The sequence below is a fragment of the Silene latifolia genome, chromosome 5 (genome assembly GCF_048544455.1).
Source record: "Silene latifolia isolate original U9 population chromosome 5, ASM4854445v1, whole genome shotgun sequence".
Classification (NCBI taxonomy): Eukaryota; Viridiplantae; Streptophyta; class Magnoliopsida; order Caryophyllales; family Caryophyllaceae; genus Silene; species Silene latifolia.
In genome coordinates, this window is record NC_133530.1 from 80,536,335 (window position 1) to 80,555,034 (window position 18,700).

At 41.5% G+C, this 18,700-nt stretch overlaps 1 protein-coding gene across 3 annotated transcripts in view; it reads left to right on the forward strand.

Moving 5' to 3' along the window:
- Positions 1–16,201, forward strand: part of LOC141657618 (7-deoxyloganetic acid glucosyltransferase-like) — a 29,894-nt gene extending 13,693 nt beyond the window's left edge. The window contains exons 1-2 of one of the 3 annotated variants that reach the window (XM_074464906.1): positions 7,328–8,034; positions 15,086–16,201. In XM_074464906.1, coding sequence (XP_074321007.1) covers positions 7,545–8,034; positions 15,086–16,032 — 1,437 coding nt within the window. In that variant the 5' untranslated portion in view covers positions 7,328–7,544 and the 3' untranslated portion in view covers positions 16,033–16,201. Of the gene's footprint in view, positions 1–7,327; positions 8,035–13,698; positions 14,377–15,085 lie in introns of those variants that run through there. The other 2 variants (XM_074464905.1, XM_074464904.1) reach the window with 2 other exon arrangements.
- The last annotated feature ends 2,499 nt before the right edge of the window (positions 16,202–18,700 follow it).

Genomic DNA, 18,700 nt, shown 5'->3' on the forward strand with positions numbered 1-18,700 from the left:
ACGGTGACGTCTGCAAGGTACGCGTTGACCGAACTTGGACCCATAAGTTGGCGGTTGTTCGGTGAGAAATTTTTCGAGGGCCATTTCTTTTTTGGCGGGGGTACAAGATTGTTATCCCCGAGGAGGGTCGAGCCGTCTGTTGCCCTCCGCCGGGCCATACCGGCGTATACATGCGACACTTGGAGTTCGGGCTCCGGTTTCCATTGAATGAGTATGTCATGGCCATCATTAAGGCTATGAACGCGCCGTGGCCCAACCGCATCCGTTGGCCATGAGGACGATAGTCGGCTTTGTGTGGCTTTGTCTCTTCAAGGGGGAGGCCCCGACGGTGAATTTATTCCACGGCTTCATTATCTCCACCACAATCGCTGGCGCGTCGGTTGGTACAGTGTGCACACGGAGAAAGGTTATGTTTCTGTTGACAAACTTACTTCTTGTAAAGACTGGAGAGATCGGTGGGTGTATGTTAAGGTGCTTGGATGACTATCCGCCGCCCCTCTCCTTTCAAAGACCAAGTGAATTTGCGGTGTGAGACTAAGGCGGAGCATGACGGATGGGTCACCCGGAAGAAGCTCAAGTCGGCGATGAGGCTTTTGAGGCGGACAAGGGTGGGGTGTCGAAAAAATGGATTCCCCCAACGCAGATCATTCTTCGGGATGAGCCGCTCACCACGTCGGCCTCATACCTAGCCCCCAGCACGGGGTGAGTGGGGTCGGTGTGAGGCCCATCACCGCTCTTAATGTTCCCTTTTTCGAACTTCGATTTATTTCTTCTACTTAATCCTTGCCTTTATTTTTTCGCAGACCACTTTGGACGGGACTTGTCGAGGATATCCTCCCAGAATGGGCCGCACAAAGACAAAACCGTTCTAACCCGCACCCCCAGGCTCGCCCATGACCGTAGGACGTCGCCGAATGATCTTATGGACCAGCGGGAAAAAGCTTGAATGCGGTGGAGGCCCAGGCGAAGGTTGTTAGTAACATGCCGCGCCATACTCGAAAAACAAAGCCTTCGGCGGTGATGGCGTCGACATCGGCTCCACCTTCCATCCCCCCCTGTCGAAGGAGACGGTGGAGATCGTTTACATCTCTAATGGGGATGACTTTGACGAGGAGGAGGGGTCTCCCCTTGTCCGTAAGAGAAAGCGGGCGACTTTTACCGCCGCTGTTGCTTCGCTGGCGACGAGGAGATCGCCCTTCGGCCAAGAAGGCCAAGCACGATCGATCTATCCGGTGGCTCGGTTTAGCCGGTTCATCGCGCTGCCGATGACAAAGCTCTTCGGCATGTCGATGTATGTTGATACGATGCTTTCTTTAAATTTTGTAGATCGGCCGTTGTCGATCGCCGCTCTTATTGAGCGGCAAGTGGAAGAGAAACCCGCGCAGTGATGATCATGACGTCGCCATTGGGTCTTCATCCCGAAGGTTTCCCTTTCCCGACCGGAGACTAGTGATCGAAATGTCACTGCGACTCTTCATCCCGAGAGGTTTCCCCCTCCCGGCTCGTGGCGGGAGGTGCGAGGTTGGTCGAGGAGTCAAGCGAGGTGGAACGAGGGCCGTGCTCGCGTTATAGAGCAAGAGAAGGCCGTGGCTCACCCGCTCTTGAGCTTGATGTCACTAAGAAGGTGGCCGCGAAGGCGAGGCTGGATCTCCTCAATGAGCAAAGGCTTAGGGGAGATGTCGAGAAAGCGCTCTTGGGCCGAGAGAAAGCTTAGGGAGGACGCCGAAAAGGAGGTCCTTCTTGAGAGAGCCAAGGCCGAGGCCGCTGCGGCCGAAGTTGCAAAGTTCTTTGGAGAAGTGTGACCTTGTTCAGAGGCACGCCGACCTTTATCTCCAGCAGAGGAATGAATTTAGGGGCAAATTTCGGATCCAGGGGAAGGTGATCCGGAGCAAGGAGGCCATCATCAGGCAAAAGGAGGACGACATTGAGATGCTCCAAACCAAAATGCTCCCCGACTCGTGTTCCGACCCGGATCCGCCAAGCACCGCCAGGGAAGTAATTGAGGAGCTCTTTCCTCTTGAAGGTTCCTTTCCGTGGGGCGATTTGACGAGCCGTTTGACGACAAGCTCGAAGCTAAGGAGAAGGTCATGGAGGAGAAGGTCAAGGAGGCGGTGAGAGTGAAGATAGAGCAAGAGGCGGCCGAGGAGGCAATTGCTATCGCCGAGAAGGCTAAAGCGGCCAAGGAGGAAGCCGATTGGGCAAGGGCGATTGAGGGCCGCCGAGGCTAAGGTAAAAGGCTCGAAGCCGAGGTCGCTAAGGAGCCGCTGGGTTGCCCCTCGAAGAAGGTGTTTGCTACACTGCGATGGCGAGCAACAACAGAGACATAGGGAGATGATATTCGTAGCCTTTTGTCTTTTGGTTTGTCCTTGTAATTTCTTGTAATTCGTTGAACATTTTTAATAAGAGCTCGTTTCTTCGCCTCCTACCCGCCGAGGTTTTTACCTTACTTCTTTTTCTTGCGCTAGTATTTAAGCCTCAACTGTACTTTTAGCGTCTTCGTCTTCGTCTGGGTTGTCTCCTTACGTTATTAATTGAGTGTCTCTTTTGTTTCCGCCTCGGCTTGGCCGAGGCGCTTGTCTAGAGCGTATCTCAATTGTGTTAACGCTTCTAAGGCATTTTGATTGCTTTGCGAGTATCAATCAATACCGGGTCGTGATTGCCGCTCTTGTCGGTGTGACAATGACAAAGTGTGAGCCGCATTCATTCTGCTTCTTATTCGATCGGCTAGTGGCGTCTACCACTTGTGGTGTCTTGCGACGGCGCCTATTTCTTCGTGAGACTGTCGTGGCGTCTACCACTTGGAGTGACTAACGACGGCGTCCAACCTCTTGGGGTGAATGCCGTGGCGTCTACTACTTGGGGTGACTGCGACGGCGCCTATTTCTTCATGAGACTGTCGTGGCGTCTACCACTTGGAGTGATTGCGACGGCGTCCAACCTCTTGGGGTGGCTAGTGGCGTCTACTACTTGGGGTGACTGCGACGGCGCCTACTTCTTCATGGGACCGGGCTAGTGGCGTCTACCACTTGGGTGACTGCGACGGCGTCCAACCTCTTGGGGTGGATCTAGCCGTGGCGTCTACTACTGGGGTGATCTGACGGCGCGCTATTTCTTCATGGAGATCGCTAAATCTTGTCGGTATGACGGTGTGAGCCGACATCCGCTATCGATAAAGACTAGCCGCTCTTGTCGGTATGACGGTGTGAGTCGGCGTCACGCTTCCTGTGACTATGGGAAGAATGAACATTTTGATGGAAGACTTGGATGATTTTTCATTTAGGTAAAAACATGCGTCGGGGTGCCCACAAATGTTTTAGGCACCTCCGCCGCTACATAGAGTATTCCCGAGGTTACCGCGTCCTAATGGCCTATCAAAGGCACAACGTCCTAGTCGGTACCGCTAGTTACATCCATGAGGTCGCCCTCCTGTTGTAAGGATAGACTTTTCCCTTTCTCCGATTTCTTTGCCACTTTGAGGGATTGCATGTTGCATCCTCTCGCGGCTATCTGGACGTTGACCACCTCGTCATTCTCGTCTTTGGAGACGAGCTTATGCGCTTCCCCGGTCGAGACATACATCGGTGTTAGGGCCCGGATGGACATCACTGCGTCGGCCTCGCTCAGGGTGACTCGGCCTATGAGAACGTTGTAGGCGGACGAGCCGTCGATGACCACGAACTCGGCCCAGACATTCTTGGCCGCATTCTTTTCGCCGAACGTCACCGGAGTCCGATCGACCCAGCGGTACCAGGGCCGGCCCGGAGAAGTCGTATAGTGGGTTGGTGCGGGGGCTCAAGTCCTCGACTTTCGGCCGAGGTGAGGAAGCACTCCCGAACATGATGTTCGTGTACGCGCTGTGTCAATCGTGCACCTCTTGACCAGTGGGTGGATATGTCCAAATTGACTACAAGTGGGTCATTTTGTGAGGAGCGATGACTCCTTCGTAGTCCTTCCTTCCGATGGTTATATCGGGGATGTTGGAAGCAGGGATCGCCGTGTTGGGCACAAAGTTGATGGCCTGATATAGCTCGTTCAGGTGCCGTTTGTGCCCGTGAGCGGACCCTCCGTTCTCGTTGCCCCCCCGATGACAACATGGATCACTCCTATCCGTTCAAGACGGATTTCTTACCCGAATCGTTTGTCGGCGTCGGTCTTTTGGCCTTTGGCAACGTACTTTGCCGAGGCTCCCTTCCTGGATCGGCTCTTCAATGGCATTCTTTAGATGCTGCCGTGATCGTTGGTTAAATGGCGGTGTGGCGTGGTACTCACAAAGATCGGCTCGTGTCACCGTCACTTTTTGGCTTGGGGTCTCTCCCACTTCCGCCCTCGCTTTTGCTCGGGGCAAAGACCTCGGCGGGCGATACGACGAGAGGGGTTTTATCACTATACCGCCTGCGGTGGTACGTTCCCGAACTCCACCGGCGCGCTGTCGAGTCCTGTCTCCCGGCGAGGTTTGTCCGTCCGTGACTATTATTCTCACGGCGTCTTTCATCGGACCGTGACCCGTTGTTGTCACGGCGTCTCTCATCCGGGGTTGTCCTCCCGGTGACTCTTCTTTCTCGAGTGCTCGGCCTCGCTGGGCCTACCCGTGTCTTGTGATAGTCCTCTACCTTGATGGCTTGGTCGGCCATCTTCCTAGCGGCGTCCAAGTTCGAGCCTCCGCACTTGATGAGCTCATTCTTTAAGTCTCCCCTTGGGAGGCCCTTCATCGCCGCAAGGCCGCCGTTCGGGATTAATTTCTCGAATCTGCTGGACCTTTCCATCGAACCTCTTCACATAGCTTCGTAGAGACTCGCCCCCCTTCTGTTTGATAGTTAGGAGGTCCGATGTCTCCACGGCCCTTCTCTTGTTGCAAAGAGTCTTGGGCTAGAAAGGCGTCTCTTAGGTCGGCGTAGTAGTATACCGAGCCGTCGGGAAGCCCTTTGTACCAACTTTGAGCCATCCCATGCAAAGTTGTTGGGAAGACTCGGCACCAGACCTCATCGGGCTTCCCGACGGTTCGGTTTTGCTATGTCAACCACGTGTCCCATGATGGTGACTTGGTTGGCTGGCAGCGGCGTGTCCGGCATTATTGGCATCCCGAACTCCGGTTGGATTACTCCGCCGGTGGAGGGCTGTACGACTCCAGAATTGTTGAAAGTGTCATCGTGGTAGAATGCGGTTTCGTCGGTCACGACTGCGTCTTGTTGTTTTGACATCTTAGCTTTTGGGGTGGGTTTTTGTTGTTTTTTTTTTTGTTTGGGAATGAATGTGACTAGCTTCTAGTGTCTATCCCCACAGACGGCGCCAATTGTTCCGGGTGTAATTCCAGAGCATGTATAGTTACCACCCGTGGCTTGTTGAATGATGTCTTGAGTTGGATTCTCCTTTGGTCTGATTCGTTCCTCTCGGCCTCTCCTGCAACAATGAACGAACTGAGGGCTTGGCTTTGTGCCAAGCGTACTCACTCCGATGCTCAAGTCAGTAAACTGAAAGGATAAGTTGTTACTTGGCTGAATGTATATTGTAGAGAGATAAGGAAGATATTACCAGATGAATAGTGTATTTAGGTTTAGTTGTGTATTTGTTCGATCCTTTCCTCAATGAAGGTTGAGGAGTATTTATAGGCTTTCACCTTTTGTCACGTGGTGCCAAGTGGCCAAGTGGCTAGCGGTGGAAAGATCGATCTACCCCTCGGCCGAGGGACCTATGGCGGCCGGCGGCCCCGTTGACTCACCGAGGGGTCTTGGATATGAGTACGCGGGTATGTGCCCCGCCGCAAGTTGCCATGCCGAGACCAGTGACAGTAGATGGGGGTCGACGGCTAGGCTCAAATGCCTAAGTCGTTGACTTGCTGTGGATATCTTTGACCTTGCTCAATATGTTGACTTGGTCAGCGATGCAGAATATGCCCCATCAAATGCGGTATCCTTATCTTCTACCTTAACATCAATATTACGCAGTTCTAGTAAAACTGTGTTTAACTGATCTAAATGATCTCGAAGAGGCGTACCTTCCTGCATTCTCAGATTGAACACACCTTGCTTCATAAGCAACTTATTGGTCAAAGACTTCGTCACATAAAGACTTTCAAGCTTTGCCAACAGACCTGCGGCAGTATCTTCCTCCGCAACTTCAGTGATGATATCATCAGCAAGACACAACATAATTGTTGAATGTGCCTTTTCCTCCAGACTGGCCATCTCAGCGGTGACGGCAACGACGGCTCTGCCTTCCTGCTTCTTTTGAAGCGGCGCCCACAACTCTTATTGCTTCAACAGAGCCCGTATCTTGATCTGCCACAGACTAAAACTATTCCTCTCGGTAAAGTGATCGATCTTTATGTTCATCGCCGACATCTTTTTCGCTGGTCAGGAACCTGAAGGCTCGGATACCAATTTGTTATAACAGAAGCAAGAAAGACAAATAAAGAACAATAAAGAAAGCAACGCACAGATTTACGTGGTTCACTAACGGTGTGTTAGCTACGTCCACAGGGCAGAAGGGAGAGAGAGTTTTATTGATATATGAGAAGTTTTCAAATTACAAATTCAGACGATATGATAATCATAACTGCTAGGGAGAGGCGGCTTAGAGAGTTTATATAATACTCTCTTAGACCTAATATAGAATGAACTAATAAGGCCCAAGACAGACCCTAGCCCAATAACAAGCATAGTGTTCGAAGTGTTACGACTAATGATTCAAGACAAACCCAACAAGTTTAAATAAACGGATTATAAAAAACTCATAAATAAACGGATTTGTGTCTTACATGATAATATTCTAATTTTCTAAAAAAAACTCTTTATTATGCAATAATTATGATAAATTAGGAACTTAATTCGTCTTTTTCCTAATACAATGAGTATGAAATAAAATATTACTCCTTAACGTATAATTGAACACGCACGTTAGAAAAAACAGATGAGCAATAATGTAGTTTTAGGTTATACTTCCTCTGTTCCATAGAATTATCTATGTTTGCTTTTTGGATACTATTCATAAGTGTAAAGAATTTTCAATATAACTTTTAATGTATAACATAAAACATAGTCATGTGAGATCTTGTTTAAATTGCCTTTTAAGTAGATTATGAATATTAATTTTTTATAATTTTTAGTAATATTATGTAACTAAAGATATAAACAAAAGAAAATATAAAGTAAATGTAAATTATCCTATGGAACGAAAGAAGTATATATTACTAAATAAAAATATGAAATGTTTACGTGCGAGATACTATGATGTTCACTAAAGACCAAAACCAAAAAGGTTAGTCATATATTGAAAAGGATACATACTTCCAAATTATTGATGCCAAATTGCCATACATGTGGTTTTATACTGTCTATTGATACGTGAGCCGTGACGCTCGATGTCCAAAGTTCACAACCAAACTAGTCTCAAATATCTCAATTATCGCATCTCCAACCACTACCCGTGTGTAAACCTCAAATCCATTAGCAGGGAGTATATACAGTATATACTCTGAGGAATGCGAAAGCCTATCGGGTCGTTTCTGTAACCGGATAACCAGCACCAAAACCCGCCACACAAAAAATATGGAACATCAAAACTCTTCTACACCTCACGTGGTCATAATTCCAGACCCTGTGCAAGGCCATGTAACACCAATGTTTCATCTAGCCGAACTATTATGCCTAGCTAAACTCAACGTAACGTTATTAAGTACGACCTACGTCCACAAGCGCCTTAACAAATCTATTGAGGCGCGGTTTGCTCGCTACCCGGGGTTTAGGTTTGAGGTAGTATCGGATGGGTTACCCGATGACCATCCTAGGACTGGTAGTGATGGTTGTTGGGCCTCGATTCAAGGGTTTGCATTAACTGCAGAACCCTTTCTTAGAGGGATGATATCGATTGGTACTTCCGTTACGTGTTTACTTGTTGATGGGTGGCTTGGATTTGCTAATAATTTAGCTAAGGAAGTTGGCATTCCATTTATTGCATTGAGGTGTTATAGTGCTGCCAACAATTGGTTAGATATCTTCGTTTTAAAGCTCATTCAAGATGAACGTGTTCCTTTTAAAGGTACATGTATTACTACTAAGCCTCGTTCTTTTCGACTTCGAGAGAAGCAATTTCAGTTCACTCTATTAGTTTATTTCATTTCATTTTTATCTTCATTTCATTTCAGAATTTAGTTCAATTAAGAGAGTTCCAATCACGTTTACGAATAGAATATTTCTTAACACAAAAACTTTATTCACTAAATTGTTGAGAGCATTTTTATCGTAGCATTTTATGTATTAGTATCTCATTTATGTCATTGTAGTACGGAGTAGTTTGATGCCGAACACCAGATGGAGTAGGGATCCTCTCCATTTACTTTTCTCTCCATTTCCTTCTATTTCCTCTAATACAACAATATTAAATCATTATTCACCCTCCAACTCATCAAACAATCAACCGTTGGATCGTTATAAAACGAAATCTTAAACGTTAATAAGAAATGGAAGGAAATGGAGAGAGACATAAATGGAGAGAATCCCAATTGCACCAGATGATGGTGATGTCATTTCAAACTATTTGTTTATCACTACTTTTGGTTGCTCGCATAGAAAGTTTGATTTTTCGGTTACTTTTACTTATTTAAGTTGAATTTTGTGTCAATGTTAAAGTTTTCAACTTTAGAAAATTTGTAAAATAAATAATAATACAATAAAATCATGTCGAGTAATATTTAGAAGAGCAATAAAATTTGGAAAAGAAGACAATGAATTATGTTTCACTGTGAGTCTTAATGAAGACAAATTTGATTATATTCATAATAAAATGAATATAAAAATGTATGTTTAAGTAGAGCGCACTTAGAGAAAAGGATGAACAATGAAATATTTATATCTATGATATTCACTAAAGACCAAAACCCCAAAGCATACGGTGTATGTGGAAAAATCAACACGAAACTAATCTCAATTATTGCACCTGCGACCACTACCTCCGTTGAAAAATCTCAAATCCATTAGGAAGTATGCTATATACACTACTGAGTGAACTACCTATAAACGAAAGCGAAAGCGAAAGCCTATAGAGTCGCTTCTGTAACCGTATAACCAGCACCAAAACCCGCCACACAAATTAAATATGGAACACCAAAACTCTTGTACACCTCACGTGGTCATTATTCCGGAGCCTATGCAAGGCCATGTAACACCAACGTTTCATCTAGCCGAACTATTATGCCTAGCTAAACTCAACGTTACGTTATTAACTTCAACCTACGTCCACCAGCGCCTTAACAAATCTATCGAGGCACGGTTTGCTCGCTATCCAGGGTTTAAGTTGGAGGCAGTATCAGACGGGTTGCCTGATGACTATCCTAGGACTGGTAAGGATGGTTGTTGGGCCTCGATTCAGGGGTTTGCATTAACTGCACAACCCTTTCTTAGATAAATGCTATCATCGGTTGGTACTTCTGTTACGTGTTTACTTGTTGATGGGTGGCTGGGATTTGCTAATAATTTAGCAAAGGAATTTGGCATTCCACTGATTGCAATCAGGTGTTTTAGTGCTGCCTACTATTGGTTAGATGCCTACCTTGTAAAGCTCATCGAAGATGAACGTATTCCTTTTAAAGGTACTTGTAATACTATAAGCCTCGTTCTTTTAGACTTCCGAGTGAAGCAATTTCAGTTCTGTTCATTTTCATCTTCATTTCAGTTGAGTTCAGTTAAGAGAGTCCCCCGGTCCATGAATACAATATTGGTAGAATGGCGGATCTTAGTAAGGATGTGTTTGGATTGAGAGAAAAAAAAAGGGAGGAATGTAGGGAATTTAAACTCTCTTTTCCTTCCCTCATTCCCCTTCCCTCTTCTCGCTTTCCCTCCACTTTTGCTATTTAAACATATCCTAAGGGCATAGGTGATTCTAGTGGGGGTAGAGGAATTCATTGCACCCCCTCTGATCTAAAGAACAAATAAGATTTGAGCGAAATAAAGAATTATGTGTTTCATATTGGCTCAGTGGTAGTGGTATCCACCTCCTAACCTTTTATTTTAGACTTCCTTATATACTTTGCCCAGCGTTTTTACTCCTACAATATTTTTGTATATTAAAAGATAATATAAGGTATTATTTTTGTTGATTTTATGCTATAAAAGTTCAGTTTTTAAAAAAATTCAATTTTAAAAAAAAATGTTTTGTTCAAACTCCAACCTCTATCGCTAGAATCTTAGGGTGTGTTTGGATTGAGTGATTTGAAGAGAAAAGAAAGGGAGTGAGAGTAGGGAATTTAAAATCCCTTGTTTGAATAACAAATGAGGGTGGAGGGAAATAGAGGGGGGAGAGATTTGGAGGAATCCAATTGTATCTAAACGCCTACACCCCATTCCCCCTCCCTTTTCTTTTTCTCCCTCTCTCTTCCCTCATTTCCCCTCCCCTTCCCTTCCCTCCACTTTTGCTATCCAAACACACCCTTAATCTCACGCTAATCCAATGTCTCGTGTTTGTCAATTTTTGCACCCCTTTACCCAAATTCTAGAATCGTCCCTGCCTAAGGGTGTGTTTAGATAGCAAAAAAAGGAGGGAAAGGAAGGGAAGGAGGGGGGAGGGAAAGGAAAAGGAGGGAAGGTAAAAGAGGTGATTTTCCCTCTAAATCTTACCTATATTGGTGGAAAATAATTTGCCTTGTAGGAGAATCTCTCTACCTTCATTTTTTTATACAAATAATAGATTTCTCATCCTTCCAATTCCCTCCCCTCTCTTTCCCTCTAAATCCATCAATCCAAACCCACCCTAAAACTATTTTATCCCTATAAATTGCCTTGGCTTATACAAGTCTCTTATAGGATAAGCCGATTTGTTTAACACCCTCTAAGGCTCTAATTCTGCACAAGAACTATGGAAGCTCCAAAAATAGTGCGCAAGGCCCAACTTCTAATTGAGTGTGTTTGGTGGGAAAATTTACCACTTTTTTTTTATTGTTTTACCAAAAAGTGGATTTTTTTTATTTAAATTAAAAAAAACACTCTTTATTATGCAATAATTATGATAAATTAGAAACTTAATTCTTCTTTTTCCTAATATAATGAGTATGAAATAAAATATTAGTATGAGTATGTAATTGGAAAAAGAGGAACTTACATCTAATGTACTACGAGTATATAAACGATGTTTATGTGTACATCAATACTATATATTAAATCCAGAAATCAAGGGACTTCAATATAATTAAAGAAAGTTATACAGATTAATGATACTATATAGTTTTAAATCAATAACACCTTGTGATGGACTCGATTAAAAATATCTCAATGCAAATATTATATAGTTTGGGTTAAAATTAAATTATATAGAAACTTGGTAATTTTCCTAAACATGGTTAATTTCCTTAAAATAAAATAATTAATTAAGATGGTCAATTTCAAGGAGACTAAAAGAAAAAAAACATGCCTGATAATTTTTCTAAATATTATAGAAGGTTAGAAGATGGTCAATTTCCTTAAAATAAAATAATTAATTAGTATAAACATGCACACTTATGCATCATAAAATTATATACTCCCTCTCATTCATCATAATCTTCTCATTTGGTTTTGGCACAATACTTTAGAAAAAGTATTAAAATAGGAGTAAAAGAGTTATGTGGGGTTGGTGATAGGAGAGAGGGGTGAATTATTAGTAGTTAAATAAAGAATTGTGGAGCCAAAACATAAAGGAAAGTAATAAAATAAGAGTAAAAGAATTGTGTAGGGTTTGGTGATAGGAGAGAGGAATGAATAAAATAAGAGTAAAAGTTTATAAAAATAGAAAGGGGAACATTAGTTGAATAATCTGTTTTGGGAAAGAGGGAACATTATAGCGACTGGGAGGGAGTATTAAATTTAAAATCTATGCAATTTTATTAAACTTTATAGTTTATTAGATGTATAGAGATGTTAATAACATACAAAAATATAATAAGTAAGTTATAAATAATTCAAGTTAGATTCCATAACATATAATAATGCATAATTATTTCGATTTGATTTAATGCGTATATGTAATATATCAATACTATATATTAAATCCAGAAACCAAGGGACTTCAATGTAATTAAAGAAATCTATACAAATTAATGATACTATATAGTTTTAAATCGATAGTACCGTGTGATGGACCCGATTAAGGGATCTCAATGCAAATATTATATAGTTTGGGTTAAAATTAATTATATAGAAGTTTGATAATTTTCCTAAACATTGTAAGAGACTAAAACATGGTCAATTTCCTTAAAATAAAATAATTAATTAAGATGGTCAATTTCCCTAAAATAAAATAATTAATTAGTATAAACATGCACACTTATGGTATTAATTATTATCATCATAAAATTATATATTAAATTTAAAATCTATGCAATTTTATTAAACGTTATAGTTTATTAGATGTATAGAGTTGTTACTTATTTAGCATACAAAAATAATTCAAGTTAGATTCCATAATATATAATATTCCATAATTCTTTCGATTTGATTTAATGCATATATGTAATATATTTATATAAATATATAATCCTCTAAAATTGCATGCCTAAGTAGTAAAAGTAATTTCGTCAGTAATGAAAAGAATTGTAATAACATTGGATATAGTTATAGGATAGTAATCACTCCTTTGAATAGTAAAAGTAACAATATTATGACCGAGATTAGTGAAAGTGGTAGAAACAACAACGGGAGTAGTGAAATAATCAATATTAATGCGGCAATAGTAAAAGTAACAATAATTACGACGAGAGTAGTGAAATTATTAATATTAATGCGGCATTAGTGACAGTAACAATAATTACGGCGGCAGTAGAAAGTAACAATGATTACGGGCAAGTAGTGAAATGTTATTACTACTGTTTTAATAATAAGAGTAAAATATTAATAGCGGGAGTAGTGAATTTGTCTCAAAATTTATTTTATCGTAATTTGTGGATATGTCATAGAAAAATAAATTAATGATAAATTTATGTGTTATACAATTTTAAGTAATTTTATTTAATAAAAAAAAATTAATGGTAAGTAAAGGTAGCCCGGGCGAAGCCGGGCACCAATACTAGTTTATATAAATATATAATCCTCTTAAAATTGCATGGCTAGATAGTAAAAGTAATTTCGTCAGGAAAAAAAAAATATTGTAGTAACATTGGATATAGTTATATGATAATAATCACTCATTTGAATAGTAAAAGTAACAATATTATCAACAGTGAGAGTGGTAGAAACAACAACGGGAGTAGTGAAATAGTCAATATTAATGCGGTAATAGTGAAAGTAACAATAATTACGGCAGGAGCAGTGAAACTATCAATATTAATACGGCAGTAGTGACAGTAACAATAATTACGGCGGGAGTAGTGAAAGTAACAATGATTACGGGCAAGTATTGAAATGTTATTACTATTGTTTCATTATTAATAGGAAAAAATATTAATAGCGGGAGTGGTGAATTTGTCTCAAAATTTATTTCATCGTAATTTTAGGATATGTTATAAAAAAAATATATTAATCATAAATTTATGGCTTATGCAACTTTAATTAATTTTATTTAATGAAAAAAAAAAATTAATGGTAAGTAGAGGTAGCCCGGACGAAACCGGACCCCAATACTAGTGTTCACTATACACCAAACCCAAAAAACTTAGTGATGTTGAAAAGTAAGTACATCCAAACAATTGATGCCTAATTTGCGATACATGTGGTTTATATACTGTCTATTGAAACTTTGAAACGTGACCCTCGAGGTCCAAAAATCCCCACAAAACTAATCTCAAATATCACAATTATTGCATCTGTCACCACTACCCCTGTGTGTAAATCTCAAATCCATTAGGAGGAATTATACAGTATATACACCGAAGGAACTAAAAGCAATAGCACAATTATTTGTGTATATACAGTATATACACAAATATGGAACACCAAAACCCTTTTACACCTCACGTGGTCTTAATTCCAACACCTATGCAAGGCCATGTAACACCAACGTTTCATCTGGCCGAACTACTTTGCCTAGCTAAACTCAACGTAACATTATTAACTTCAACTTACGTCCACCAGCGAATTAACAAATCTATCGAGGCACGGTTTGCTCGCTACCCGGGGTTTAAGTTGGAGGCAGTATCAGACGGGTTGCCTGATGACTATCCTAGGACTGGTAAGGATGGTTGTTGGGCCTCGATTCAGGGGTTTGCATTAACTGCACAACCCTTTCTTAGAGAAATGCTATCATCGGTTGGTACTTCTGTTACGTGTTTACTTGTTGATGGGTGGCTGGGATTTGCTAATAATTTAGCAAAGGAATTTGGCATTCCACTGATTGCAATCAGGTGTTTTAGTGCTGCCTACTATTGGTTAGATGCCTACCTTGTAAAGCTCATCGAAGATGAACGTATTCCTTTTAAAGGTACTTGTAATACTATAAGCCTCGTTCTTTTAGACTTCCGAGTGAAGCAATTTCAGTTCTGTTCATTTTCATCTTCATTTCAGTTGAGTTCAGTTAAGAGAGTCCCCCGGTCCATGAATAGAATATTTGTAAAATGGCGGATCTTAGTATAGTTTTGAATGCTTCATTCCGTAAGACAAAGATTCCAATAGTTACTCTATAATGCCTCTGTCAATTTGTCTTGCGCCAAGGAAATTCATGCATCACGTTCCATAAGCGCCTACCCTTGTCAAGCGAAATCCGTGTCAATAGTTTGAGAATAAAGTTCCAACCCATATGAGTTACACATGTAATGATCGCACATTGGAGAATTAGAGAAGAGTATTCTACTATATAACAAGGCAAGGGGCTACTCCCTCTTTCTCTTGCCCGTTGTTGAATTTAACAAATAGGCTTGGCAAAAAATTATACTCCTACGGAGTATATGTTTTCTCAAAACAATACAGGACGTAGTAAGAGTGTAAGACGTAGAACAGATGTGTTTTATAGCTCAGTTTTGCTATTTGGAGCAAATGGTAAATTTGAAAACATCAATTCTAACTGTCGGCGTTTTTGAAAGTACGTGTTGTATTACTCCGTATTAGTTTGTTCCCGAACTCCAGATTCTGGTTGTCATTTCAAACTTTAAATGTATCTCTAACTGTTTGTCAATTACACATGCTAAGTGCAGAGGAGGACATGGATAAGCTAGTCGAGAATGTACCCGGATTGGATACTTTCCTGCGCAACCGTGACCTTCCAAGTTTCTGCAGAACCAAAGATAGAGCTACCTGTTTAGGACTCCAACAAGCATTTGCGGATGAGGTACAGCGAACGAGTGAAGCGTATGGGCTCATCCTGAACACATTTGAAGATCTCGAGGGTCCTCTTCTCTCGCTCCTTCGATCAAAATGTCCAAGAGTCTACTCCATCGGACCCCTACACTCCCACCTTAAACACAGACTTGATGAAGAAAAGACCACGTTACCCATCTCTTCGAGTAGCTTGTGGGAGGTTGATCAAAGTTGTCTATCTTGGTTGGACAAGAAGCCAGCGGAATCTGTTATATATGTCGGGTTTGGGAGCTTGACAATACTCGAAAAGGAACAAATTCTCGAAATATGGGAGGGATTAGTACAGAGTAATAAGTATTTTCTATGGGTAATTAGGCCTAATTTGGTAATTGGTGGTGAAAATGGTACTCCAACTCCAACGGCGCTACTGGAGGGGACTAAAGAGAGAGGGTGCATTGTGAGCTGGGCCCCGCAGGAGGCGGTCTTAGCCCATCCAGCCGTAGGTGGGTTTTTGACTCATAGTGGATGGAACTCGACCCTGGAAAGCATTACAGCGGGCGTGCCAATGCTATGTTGGCCTTACTTTGCTGATCAGCAAGTGAACAGCAGGTATGTGGGTGAAGTCTGGAAAATTGGGTTAGACATGAAGGATAAATGTGATCGGAAAGTGGTCGCGGAGATGGTAAATGACGTGCTGGATAGGAAGAAGGATGAGTTGAAGGAATCCATGGCTAGGATGTCGGAAGCAGCTAAGAAAAGCGTCACTGAAGGTGGTTCCTCGTATTGTAATCTTGACCGTCTCATACAGGACATTAAAATGATGTCGATAAAAGGTGCAGATTAGTTACGTGTTTAATTCAGTTCAAATCCGGTGAGTAATGTTCACTTGTGTAAGGACTTAGCTTGGACAATATATTCAGTTGTGTTCTTAATTTATGCATGATTATCCGTACTAGGGATGAGATAATAAAACGAGATAGCTCGTGAGTAACTCGAAATTTGATCGGTCAAAACTTGTCTCATGTCAACAGAACTCGAGCTTGAGCTCGGTTGGGGTCCTTTGTGAGACAATGCGAGCAAAGGTCAAGTTTGGTTTGAAAAGCTCGCAAATAGTTCAATTTTTTTTAATATTATAATTTCCTTTTCTGCATTGTCAGGGCCGTCTCGGGGATTGAGGTGGCCCTGTGGCCCCTGTACGAAACTTAAAAATGGGGCCCTGGTAATATAACAAAAATACAAAATTCATCATAAATATTTTTTAATATATATAGTCAATGCAAACACTATTACACAAGTTTTTAAAGATTTTCTAAAATTACAATAATTCATGTAAAAACTAAAAAGCAAAGCCATGTTTCGTCTCGAAAGGAAAATATTATCATAAGTAACTTTCTCCAAAAGGTTATTCTTGATAGCTAACGTCACTAATCCATTGAGTCGATCTTGCAACATTATTTATTTTTTAATATTATAATTTCCTTTTCTGCATTGTTTTTAAATGAGTTTAAAACATTAAATTCTTGAAAATAAATAATCTAACAAAAAAAAGATGAGAGTCTCGGTCTAGTGGCATGACCACTTATAATGTAAGGGAGTTTAGGACATCAATTAAATTAGATAATATTATACTCCCTCCAATTTCATTTATTGTTCCTCTTTCCCTTTCCATCCATTTTCCTTATTGTTCCCTCTTTCCTTTTTTGGACAACTTTGTGTGGTCCAAAATCAATCGATGTGGGTCATGATGTGTATTGTGTGGTCTAATTAATTCCTTATTTCTTATGCCAAAAAGAAGGAAAATAAATGGAAATTTAGAGTAACATTTTATAATTAATTATTAACATGATAAAGTGAGAGAGTTGGTTTTGACACCCAAAAAAAAGGGGGCGGGGGGAGGATCAAGTTTTCATAAACTTGGGACGAAATATGTAATTTATTTTTAGCTTGCTTTCTATTGGAGAAGAATTTTGAAGGTTTTGTTGTGAAGGGTTCAGGTACATTGTTATTACCCTTAGTTAGCAGAGGTGGGTCAGCCGCACACACATTGTCATAAACCATAGGATATGGGTTAGCTTTGCAGACATCATCGATATACATATAATGTAACACCCCCTCATACCAAGGTACCTTACCAAGGACTACCCTAGCATGAAAGGCTGTTACCATCTCGGTTTTCCGAGGTTAGTATATCAAAGTTACAATTTCCAAACAACATTTATCAAAGTATATAAGTTAAAGATTACATTATCTCAGACCAACTCAAAATAAACGTACAAGGTCTCGATACAAATGAAATCCAAGACATCTAAACTCATAACAACTAAGCTAGACTCGACGTGGTGACTCCCATGACTTGTCCCATAGCTAAACATCCGCATTACTGTCACAATCGCTCACCATCCCCGAATGGATCACCGCGGTTTTACAAAACAACAACACGGGTCGGTATTACTCAATCAATACAAGACAACAACAATACAACCAAACATCATCGATCTCACACAGAATCGACTACACACCGGTGTGCGGCCACTGATTACCCATCACAACAGGTAATCCTCGCCGCCAGTGGGTGACCGCAGCCCATCCCCACCTAGTCCAGCTCATCAACGAGCGACTAACAATCCCTGTCCCTTAATGTGCACATCCCCTCCCGTGACGGGTTCCACGGAGGGCGAACTAGGGTGTGAAGCCACTCCCGCAAGTGACTCCACCACAATCACACACACAAGATCATCACCAATTTGTCACAACACCACAATCGTCACGGCACAACCACACCAATACCGTCACCACAACACCCAACCTCCGATGATCAGCAGATAACAACAATTATAAAACATATGCAATCTCAATCAATTAACAGTACTGAGTAGGAGAAACCCTACCTTTTCGCAATCCGCTATGCTGCAATCAATCATACAAATGCATAACAATTACCACATCGTCACCTACAACAACAATCACATAATTCCAATCACTAACTGCAAAACCCCATTTCCCCCAATTCATGATCAAAGACAAACCCTAAATAACAATCATTGAATATAAGGATGGGGACTTACCGAAGATGAATCAAAGGAAGAATACAATTGCTATGATCACCCAAAGGAGAGATTCAGAGATGATGAGAGCGTCGTAGGATGTTTTAGGTTTTGTAAATTGTAATTAGAAACTGTTTATCGTAATATATAACGCCCTAACCATTCCCAAATAAAACCGCGGAAATAATACTCGACGGACCGGAATACTCGGTCGAGTATAGAGCATACTCGGCCGAGTATCCTCTACTCGGTCGAGTATTCATCATACTCGGCCGAGTATTCCTCGGCAGAAGCCAAGCAGAATACACTTTTGACATTACTCGGCCGAGTAGGAACTACTCGGTCGAGTACTTAGCTTATAAAAATCCTTAGTGTTACAATCTTCCTCCCTTAAAAAGAACTTCGTCCCCGAAGTTCCAACCCAACCTATAAAACATGGACATCTAACACTAACTCCACAAACCACTC